Consider the following 11,361-nt stretch of genomic DNA (forward strand, 5'->3'; position numbering starts at 1 on the left):
CACACACACACGCACACGCACACGCACACACACACACACACACACACACACACACACTCACTCACATCCTGTTGTCATTTACATAATGCATTCCCTAGCCCCTTTCCCTGACCTTAACCTGTACAACTGAATATCTAATCCTAAAATAAAACAGCCATTGAAACTTGTAGGATTCAGCATTTTGGTCCCCACAAAGCTGTTAGATCCAGGTTTTCCGACCCCACAGGTATAGTAAAGCCCCCACCACCACATACACACACGCACACACTTTCTCTATAGCGCACAGACTTGTAGTCATGCAGTTAAGGGGAGTCATGATCCTGCACTTCCCTTTTTCACCACTTAATGGCTCTAGTTTGCAAACATAAAACCTGGTAATATAAAGGTCTGCTGTGTGAGTGACAACCTCAGGTGTGTGTGTGTGTGTGTGTGTGTGTGTGAGAGAGACAGACAGACAGAGAGAAAGAGATGATTAAAACAGATAATAATTTGGTTAATTGTTTAAAGATCTTCACAGTAACTGAGGTGTTAAAACTGAAGTGAGCTCATATGAATATCTGGTAAAAAAAAACATGTCACATACATCATTTAGTATATATTTCATTTCATAAGGTTTAAAAGGATCACCACATAATTCTTCAACCGCAGTTGACCTCTTCAACCCTGCCAGAGCAGCTGGTACATCCATCGTTACAGACACATGCTGCGCAGACAGAGGTTGTTCAAACTGACAGTTTATTATGATCAAGAGTACATCCTTTATGGGGAGTACAACCCTTTTAGTGACTTTAAATTTATAACAGAAAGTCTGCATCACAAACTGGGGGTGTGGGGATTTACTAAGCAGGGTGGGACTACACACACACACACACACACGCATGCTATAGAGGTGCATTATGTGAAGTGTAGTATGCAGCGTTTTTGGAGCTTGACCCACACTCACACAATGTTTACACAGCCCACATAGTGACAGCAGCATGATACCAGAGCAGCAGCTTCAGTCTTGATTCAGCTCAGTAATGAGTGTAGGTCATCAGAGCCCAACACACAATCACTGTAGTTTATATGTAAAAAACATAAGAGTGTAAATATACACCTCTGGTCACTAGAACACACACATAAAAAGATTGAAGCATCAGCTGTAATGCAGTCCGTGTATTGATTAAAATAAAAGCATATCTGTTCCATCGGATGTTCGGGGGAGTCAGGCACTGCCAAGATGGCGACAGTGGAGCAGCTCACTCTGAGCTTCAAAACTGTTCCTCAGAAACCTGTTGTCGACGTTATGGAGGCTACGTTCATCTTTATTTAAAGCCAAAGCTCATAACGTGAGCTGGGTGCTCAAATCATCAGTAGGCTACAGTCATCACTGATCAGTCTGTTAAAATGTAACGCTGACTATTTAATGAATATTTTCACACCATGGGTCCGTCAACATGTTAGTCAATTTAAACTGCTGCTTATATGGAGGAGTGTGCTTGTTTATGTGTGTGTGTGTGTGTGTGTGTGTGGGGGCGCGCACACTTTGTGCAGCAGCCTTTGTTGTTTTCTGTTTTTTTGCTGTGGTATCAAAATTTGTATTGAGAGTCGAGGAATTTGATTGGTTCTGGTGTCGACTACCAAATTTTACTATAGTCATGTTGAGCCAAGAAGGTGAATTTCTGTTCGTGTACAGAATGTATGTACATATATGAGCATGTGCATGCACCTTCTTGTTTGTAAATGTGACAACCATGTAAATGCAGTGTGCGTGGTGTGTGCACTACAGGTTGCTTGCGTGTGCAGACAGACAGCATACAGTGAGAATGCATTTGTGTGTGTATGTGTGTGAGCTTGCTTTCATAGAGGGAGTGTGCGGCAACAACCGGGAGAGAGATGGCCCCCTTAAGACCAGTCAATGAGAGACGGACGTGGAGAGGGACGCAGCTAGCGAGAGTGGCGATCAATAGTAATCATGAGGCGCTGTGGCGTTAACGGCAGATGACACATCGCTCAGGCTTTTCTACAGCGCTGCACCCTGACACAAAGCGGCACAAAGCCATAATTTCTTGTAGGCTCAGATCAATACATATACATTTGCAAAAGTATCAGGCACATAGTGAGATTACTCCTGAGGTATTTTTTGCCTTCATTCCTCTCAAGGTGCTAACTTTCTCAGCCCTGTTGACCCAGAGAAAAGTAAACGAGTGCGGCTCTGTGACACAAATCTACACGAGCATGACACAGACTTGTCTCATTAACACCTCCCACAGGGCACAGTCTGTGATACACGACTATTATATTAACATGATGGCAAGATATATGAAACACATATATGATGATTGAACATACTGAGTCTCCAAGAACAAATTTCGGGAGGAAACGGGAGGTAAAACAGGAGGAATTAAAACTCTGATTATACTCTACCTCATTGACTGACAGTAAGTCATGGTTGTATATGATTGGTGCGTATGTGAAACGAACAATTAAGTACATTAAGTACATTAAAGGTCTCATACAGTATAAAGGTAGATGTCCATGTGTTGCTTGATTATACAGCAGGTCTAGGTTCTATATTAATACTGTGAAAGTATCAAAGCCTCAGTCCACAGAGAAATGCACACAGCCTGTATTCAGAAACTCAGCCTTAAAACCAGCTGTCAGGACTTCTGGAACTTTGTGATGGCACAACAAAGCATTCACCACCCTCAGCCATGCCCTAAGCCCCGCCCAACTGTGCCCACTATCCAACCTTGCAGGATTTGGTCCCTCCAATTGTTTACCTGAAATCTGCTATATTTTTTATCAGATCACAGACCTGTTGTTACTAGATCTCCAGACAGAAGCCTGAGAGAGGAGATGTAAAACTACATTGAGATGGTTTTTGGTTCTTAAAATCACAAATATATCTTCTTATGGATCAACACTTCAGATAAAACACTAGAAAACTTTAAAATATGGAGCTTTAAGTACATTAAGTGTGGATGATGAGAGACACTGTGGTGATAAGTGAGCCTCCCTTTTTTTTTTTTTTTTTTACTTTACACACACACACACACACACACACACACACACACACCTTATATTTTCTGAATTTCCTAGTTCCATGTAAAGAAAATTAGAAACAACAACCTGAAGTCAAGAGCACTGAACAACAAGTGGGTCCCAGCCAGGTTCATCACTTTTTAGTTTTCCCTAGAAAAACCTCCGTTGTGTTGCGAGTACTTGCAGCACATGTAATGTCAAAATGAACTGTATTTGATTGTGTTTTATTTTGTTTACATGTGTTTTCGTAAGTTGCGGTGCATTGAGCTCTCAGGGACACAGTAGTAACTGCACTTTAATCCACCAGCAAGAAAAGAGGAGAAACAAGGAGCAAAAGTAGCAGGATAAATGGTTCCCAATGGTTGTTGTGATGAGAAATTAAAGCTAAACTATACATGTTTAGATCTTGGAAGCAGGAATCTTGATCTCTGTCGTTGCTGAAGCAGACATTCTGACTGGTGATAGAAAAAAAACACAGGTGGGACTAATAACTATGCTATTGGCTTTAGCAAGTATTTCAATGCAATGCAGCGACTCATTGTGTTATTAGTCACATCTTTGGAAAAAGTGTATTTGACTTTAGTTTCAGTCCACATCCATCACCTCGGTTACCTCAGTTGATATCACTGTAAACACACCAACATAATACTTTATAGAAAGAAATTATGCATTGAAATTGATAATGGAAATAATTATTAGTTGAAGGCTTAAGATAAACAAAACATCTCCATCCACTCTAACAGCCCCTGACAGGTATCCTCTCTGTCTCATCCTCTACAGGAAAAGGCTCTACTCTAAAATAGAGTGTATTTATAAAACCAACATTATATCTGTGGTTAACAGCATCAGTGGGCTGAAAACACCGGTGGAAGCAGCCATGCCAGTAATTCTGAATCAGAATTGGTCTAAAAACAGCAATCTACCATGTGCCGAGCAGTCTGAGTTACAGCCACATAAAAGACACAGAAATACAGCCCTGGACTTTACAATTAGAGAGAGGAGAGGTGTTAGTGAACATGTGTGTGTGGGTGCGTGTGCGTGCGTGTGCGAGTGTGTGTGTGTGTGAGCGAGAGAGAGAGAGAAAGCAACACACAACACTCTTCTCTCGTCTCCCACGAGAGCTGGAATCAAGACTTCAAAAATGGCCTTTCTGTGAGAAACACTTGGCGTTGGTACAACACACACTCATCTCTCCACTAGAGCTCAGCCATCACTGCAGATAATGAGCCCTGAATATCATTAGCACAACACACCAGCACCACACACTGTGTATCGCTAAGCCTATTAAAACTTTATTTATCAATCTCTAACCATCTACTTTCACAAATGTTCTTTGAAAAGCATGACAGCGCACTCAACACAATCCATTTAGAGCGCGATGAACACACTAGACACACACGAGATTGTGTGAGTGAAAAAATACAGCAGATATAGAGCTTCTAATTTTCATTTCTCGGTGTTTGAAGTGGAATTCTTGTAGTGAAATCCAGTGTAAGCGTATCACCTTGAACAGTGCAATGTTTTCATAAAGATGGTGAGTTTTTTTGAACAACAATATTGAGCCTCTGCTAGTTCAGACTGTAACAGAACAGGAAGTGCCAGATGGCATTTCTATTGTATTAAATACGTATATGTCAAAAACGTATTTTATACAATAGAAATTAAAATCAAACGGGTGTAAAGATGACATTGGATGAGCGCATGGATGGATGTAATGCATAAAAAGTATTTTGCGCACCATTGAGCTGGTAAAAAGTGGAAGCAGTAGTTTTTTTTTCATCTTACAGGTCTCATATAGTATAAAGGTATTTGTCCATGTGTTGTTTGATTATAAAGCAGGTCTAAGTTCTTTATTAATACTGTGAAAGTATCAAAGCCTCAGTCCACAGAGAAATGCACACAGCCTGTATTCAGAAACTGAGCCTTAAAACCAGCCATCAGGGCTTCTGTAGCTTTGTGATGTCACAAAAAAGCAGTCACCTCTCTCAGCCATGCCCCAAGCCCCGCCCACCTGAACTAATTTCTCTGAGTGTTTTTACCTGAAATCTGCTGTATTTTTATTGGATCACTCAGAAAACAGTCAGCCAATCAGAAGAGAGACGGTTTTTGGTTCTTAAAACCACAAATATATCTTGGATCAACACTCAATGTCTCTAATTTTAATACCTGTGTTTTAGTAGAGACTCATTAACCTTTTTGTACAATACAGAGAGTAAACCCCAGAAACACATTTCATTTTCTGAAAGGACCAAAAGTGTTTCCCCTGGGGCGTCGAGTGGTGCAGTGGGTTGAGCAGGCGCCCCATGTGTAGAGGCTACAGTCCTCGCTGCAGTCAGCCCTGGTTCGGATCCCGCATCGGACGGCCCTTTACTGCATGTCATTCCCCCTCTCTCTGCCTCCCCATTTCCTGTCTCTCTCTACTGTGCTATCCAATAAAGGCATAAAAAGCCCCAAAAAATATACTTAAAAAAAAAAATAAAAAGTGTTTCCCTGACAACCCTCTACGCCCCCCCAAGAAACCAAAGAGAAAAATAAACTAATTTAACAAACAAAATGTCTTATATTTATATAAATGATCTACCCAATGTATGTGCACTCATTTCATTTCACTTTAGGTCAGTGTCTCTACTATGTTTTTGGTCATTTCTCTTGTCCTTTCTGTTTCACTTTGCGTTTGTGTGTGTGTGTGTGTGTGTGTGTGTGTGTGTGTCCTAGCCCCTCCTCACACACACGGAGTGGTGCTGAGAGACAGGCTGACAACTCGTTAGGTTAAGTGCAGTAGCAGCTTTCCAACAATTGTTATCAATCCCCCAAAAACCAAAGATGGACGGACGTCCACGCCAAACGTCTGAAAGTCGAGACAAAATATCAGCGTTTTTTTAAACGCACAGTGGCAAGGATGCTAGCAGTTCTGCTGATGCTACGGCTACAAAGAGAAGCCAGAAGCGACCAGGCTCAGCCAGAGAGGTGCTCTAATGGAAATGCGGTATAGGTTCAAAAATGTTTTTGGTGTATTAAAATGAACGCGGCCCCGTGTTAAACACAGTATCCAGTTCTCTTATTACATTCAGTGACCAAAGAAACAAAGACACACAGTGCTACACTCCTGGACACACTGTATGAAGTTGTCAAGTTTCTTGTAGGTTCAGTGCAAAAACACCACAGCAATCACCACATTACAACATAGATGAGGACAAACTATGAAGTAAAATAAATTTATCACCATCTGAAACGTCTAACACCTAACTGTGGCTTCTAGGACCTTCTAGGAGGTGAAATAAAAGTGAAGTTGAACCATAGTTTACCTCTGTGTGCTACATATTACCAGGATGTGACCTCAGAGAAGAAGAAAATCCAGTTTAAAAAGCACTTAATCAAAAGCAGTAAAAGTGATGTAGACTATACAACACACTGATAGACTACATATAATTGAAGGCCAGAATTACTGTTGCCAACACTTTCACTTAACTTTGAGTGTTTAGTTTGAGTGGAGTGGAAAAAGCCGGCAGAGTAACTTTGCACTTTTGGACCACTGTGCCAGGCAAGATTAATCAATCCCCAAGTAATTAAATGAATCCATGTCAAACAGTAATTCAAGCCCGGTCTGCTGTCCAGCCATACAGTCAGTGCTACAGAAGGGCTCCATTCTGCCAAAACTTTCTTCTTTAGAGCCAGTGATTGTTGTACCAAGCTTTAGCAAGGGAGTGAGACTGCTATGTACAGCACACCAAAGCACTCTTGGACGGGCCGTGGCGTTCAAGCCCAGCCAAGTATCATCAAAGTGCCTGTTTGGCAGCTGCCCTGAGGGAAGGCAGCCAAGGCCAAGTAAGGTACTAAACCTGACACAACTACACAAGCAGAGGAAGGTGTTAAAGGCATGTCCACCAGGGACGCTTCCGCAGAAGTATCATATCAGATGATTCTGCTCAACTCTCGTTTAACCAGGCTACATGACGATGAGGAAGTCGTCCCTACGGCAAAGGTGCAGGCCAGTGCACAAACACAAGAAACACACCAGGAAGGGCAGATACTTCCTGTCCACTACTGTGCACACTGTGGCAGAGACGGTTAAATCTGTGGCTGTGGTGGCACCAAGCACAAATTATTAAATAAGAATGACAGTTGCACTTTATTATGTGTTTTATAGAGTGGAAAAAATGAAGGTATATGAGATGAAAATCCATCTTTCCAAACCTCAAATGTTTACATGAAAATATGTCTGTGGTTTATCCTGAGTGACAGGGATATTGTTTCTCAAATGTTTGCTGTTGACTGTTTCAAATTAAAAAGCCTCAGCAACAGAGCATATATATATATATATATATATACAGAGTATCCTGGTTATGTGTTGCACATGTAAACTCCACATCTTGGTTGCAGAAAATCTTATCCCAGTTTTGAGCGACCTGGATATGCCAGCTGGAGTAATCCAGTCCAGGTTTCTGATTTCATTCTCTGTGGGTGCAGAAATGAGCGGCTGAGACGTTGAGAAATGTAAACACACCTGAACATAGGCGCTCAGAGACGTGGATGCTGGTGTGATCGTGTATGTACGCAGGGATGTGGGTGAGCAGGTTTCTTAAAGTTCCATGTAAACACCATATCCCAAATAAGATCAATACTTGTGGTATTAAGTGATCCTTTAAACTATTAAGCTATCTGGTGACCATGAAATATAGTGAGTGGTACACACACACACACACACACACGTTAATCTTTTCCAGTTACCTCACATGTACTGTACCACTGAGAGCAAGCTGTGTCTATGAGAAGAAGCTCACAGGTATGGATTACTGTTAAACAGGCAGATTGGCATTTTAGATGCCTTTAGTAAGGTGTTAAGTGTCTTACTCAAAGGCATTTTGACAGCCGCCCCACTCTGTGTACTATGTTAATTAAGTGTCTTACATGTTCTCAGCAAGATGAGCATGTTGGTCTATATGAGGTGTACATTCTCTCCATGTTCACGCCGGCTTGTTGCCAGTTCCTCCCACATGGTGGGTTTTCACTTGCAAAATCTAAAAATGTTCTGCTCTGTCTACACGCTCTCCCTCTCAGATCCAGGTTGTTTCCTTGCAGTGTGAAGCTACACAAATATCAGTCAGCACAGACTGTTTTAATCTAGTGGTGAGATGATGTAGTTTGGTATCTTATTAAACGATAAATAGAGGTCATGTGGCATTTCTCAACATAAGTATCATTAAAGGTCCAATATTTTAAACTTTTCCTGTGTTTTATTTTGGAGTTTTGGTTTTAAGAACCAAAATCCATATCAGTGTAGTTTGGCTCTGAGTCTCTCTTCTGTTTTCTGAGTGATCCAATAAAGACATACCAGATTTCAGGTGAACACTCAAAGAAACCAAAATCCTGCAAGGTTGGATGTTGGGTCCAGGTGGACGGGGCTTGAGGCATGGCTGAGGGTGGTGACTGCTGTGACATCACAATGTTACAGAAGTCCTGATGGCTTGTTTTAAAGCTCAGTGTCTGAATACAGGCTGTGTGCATTTCTCTGTGGACTGAGCGCTTTGATACTTTCACAGTATTAATATAGAACCTAGACCTGCTTTAAAATCAAAGAAGACATGGACATCTACCTTTATACTATATGGACCTTTAAGACTATAATTAAACTCATACCACTTACAGTAATAGCAACAGACACATGGGCAGACAGACAGGCTGATACATACATGATACATGGTGCAGGTACATTCACCCATACATACGTACATACATACTGTCTGAACCCATTAAGCTGGATTGTCTTAAAGGTTGCAGGCAGAATTATGTGGTTCAGAAAAGAAAAAGGAAGCACAGCACTCACCACTTTGTCCTGCTGCAGCCCAGTCAGCCATCCATGTATAATGAAAAGAAAGACAGAGAGAATTTGAGCAAAGATGATATCTGAAAGCATGGCAATGATCCTAAAGCCCTACCAGTAATTCACACTGTAATACACATATATTATATGTAGATGTATATATGTATATTTCAGAATAACATTGCAGTATATGAATAGAAATGAATGATAAATAAATAAATGTCAGATTTAAGTTGAAATGCTCCTACAGGTCTGTATATCTAAGCAAAAAAATAAAATGTATGTCAGTTTATGACTTTCATGTGAAAGTATTTGCTTAAGGTTCATGGTTAATAGAGAGCAATGTTAACTGTTGGCAGGAGAAAGAATGTAAATCACGGTGACGAACGCTTTGTACTCAGAACTAGGGGTGAGCGATCTTATGCCGTGGACGATCGGATGAATCGTACAGATGGCGTCATTTTAGGGTGCTATATTCAGATATTTAATTTTAAAAGTTCAGTAGCTGCTAAGTGCTAACCAGACTATTGTTAACGGCGGGAAAGCTAGCCGGCTAACTGCAGCTGGCGATGGCAGTCCTGGCAGACCTGAGTGGAGCCAGTGTGAGTTGAGCCATTGAGCTGAAGTGACAGGCTTTGTGTCCAGGTAAAGATATACATAACGAGTCATGTGATCACAAATTCAACTAAATCTGTAAGGAGATATGAGATTTAGATCGTGGATCATGATTCCACCTAAAAAGATTGTAATATGATCTTTCGGCCAGATCGACCAACCCGACGCTGAACAATCCAGACTTTTTCTTCTGGTAAAACAAGAATAAAGTTGATGTAAAAGTCACATATGTGCATCATTATTTTTTAGTTAGTACAGTGGAATTAGATAGTACATATTATGTTATCTTAATGTGTAAGAAAAAGGTCTTGCTTTGTATTTACAGATTTTTTTTTTTTTTTTTACATATAATGTAGTTTAATATTTCTCTATGTACATTTGCTTTGCTCTTTAACTAATCATAATTGTATATTCCTGTCCTTTGTTTATAGTTTCACACGTATTCCTGATTAAACTGCCAAATGTTCCTTGGAGCTTGATTAAGGAGAGTGTTTAGCTGTCTGTATAGATGAGTGTACGTTCATGGGGACAACACTTAGCGAGGACAGGACAATGTCCCCCTTTGCTACTGAGAGAGGACGACCATTACTGACAGAACTTTCTTTCAAAGAGTTAGATGAGACGGTTGATGCTACGCATGTCATGTTTCACGTACAGAGCCTGCGCTGGGTGGTGACTAGTCTAGGTTAGTAAAAGGAGCAGGAGTAAGCAGGTAACCATTCTGTAAAGTTCAAAATCCCGACCGCAATCTCAAAAGCTCACTGAGTAATACATATTTCATCTGTTTTACATGTACAGAAACCGGTAAAAATGACGAGCGGAGCTAGAGCTTGGCGGCACACAGCCTGGTTTAGCACAGCGACTGGAAGCCAGCTCCTGATCCAAAGTTCAGTAATACGCCTACCAGCTCTTCCAAAGCTCACTACACATCACATACACAAACAGAAATGTTCAAACTATTTCTTGCTGAACAAAAGTAACCACTTCAAATCACTTCACCTGGCTGCTGTTAGCCTATAGATAGCAACAGCAGAAAATTACAACCACAACACGACCAACCCCTACAGCCACAAATTGTCATTTTTCCATTTCTTTTCGTGTACAGATGAAACAACTAACAACATCTCTTGGCTCCAGCTCCATCCTTACATACTGTGGAGACACAACGCTAGTGTCAATCATCTCATCTAACTTTCAAAAGAAAGCAAATGAGCATATTTGAGCAATTTGAGCAATGAAGGATCTCCTGGACAACAGCCAATCCTGTCATGTTTCCACTAAAGACTATGTCAGATTATTTTCCATATGGCTTCTGTTAATCAATATCCAGTATCATACTAATGATCCTTTAATACAAAAAATAAAAAAGTTCAAAATGTCTCTTCTATGTGTGTAAAATCCACCTTTCAAAGACCTTCTCCCTCTCAATGCAGGCGCCGCCCACCCCAACACCCCACACAGGACCCTCCAGCTGAACTCTCCCCATGTCAGCCACTAACTAATTAGGATGTACTTTTGAGTCTATGTGTGTGTGTGTGTGTGTTTGTGTGTGTGTGTGTGCTTGTGTGTTTGTGTGTTTGTGAGGTCATTAAATGCCACACCGGTGATGTAGGGGAGCGCAAGGGGTGGGAGATGGGACGTCACTTATTTCAGAGGAAGACTCGCCTCCCCAAACTAACACACACACACACACAAACACACACACACACAAACCTACACCCTGCTGTGTGTGTATAGGGCACCTCCGGACCCCTGGGAGACCGAGACAGAGAGGGAGACCACCCCCTCTGTCGACAGCTCAGTCTAATGCCCAATTAACCTTTACCAGCTCCTGCGTGGGTCACACACACACACACACACACACACACACACACACACACACACACACACACACACACACA

At 41.3% G+C, this 11,361-nt stretch overlaps 1 protein-coding gene across 4 annotated transcripts in view; it reads right to left on the reverse strand.

Moving 5' to 3' along the window:
- rims1a (regulating synaptic membrane exocytosis 1a) overlaps positions 1–11,361 on the reverse strand; it is a 107,864-nt gene that overhangs the window by 64,558 nt on the left and 31,945 nt on the right. For 3 of the 4 annotated variants that reach the window (XM_087179142.1, XM_087179141.1, XM_087179143.1), the window contains exon 4: positions 8,849–8,860. The exons of the other annotated variant lie outside the window; for it this stretch is intronic. In XM_087179142.1, coding sequence (XP_087035268.1) covers positions 8,849–8,860 — 12 coding nt within the window. The remainder of the gene's footprint in view (positions 1–8,848; positions 8,861–11,361) is intronic. 4 annotated transcript variants of the gene reach the window in all.

This window comes from Seriola lalandi, unplaced genomic scaffold (assembly GCF_002814215.2).
Source record: "Seriola lalandi dorsalis isolate HSWRI2012SDOR001 ecotype SW California unplaced genomic scaffold, Sedor1 jcf7180002054795, whole genome shotgun sequence".
Lineage (NCBI taxonomy): Eukaryota > Metazoa > Chordata > Actinopteri > Carangiformes > Carangidae > Seriola > Seriola lalandi.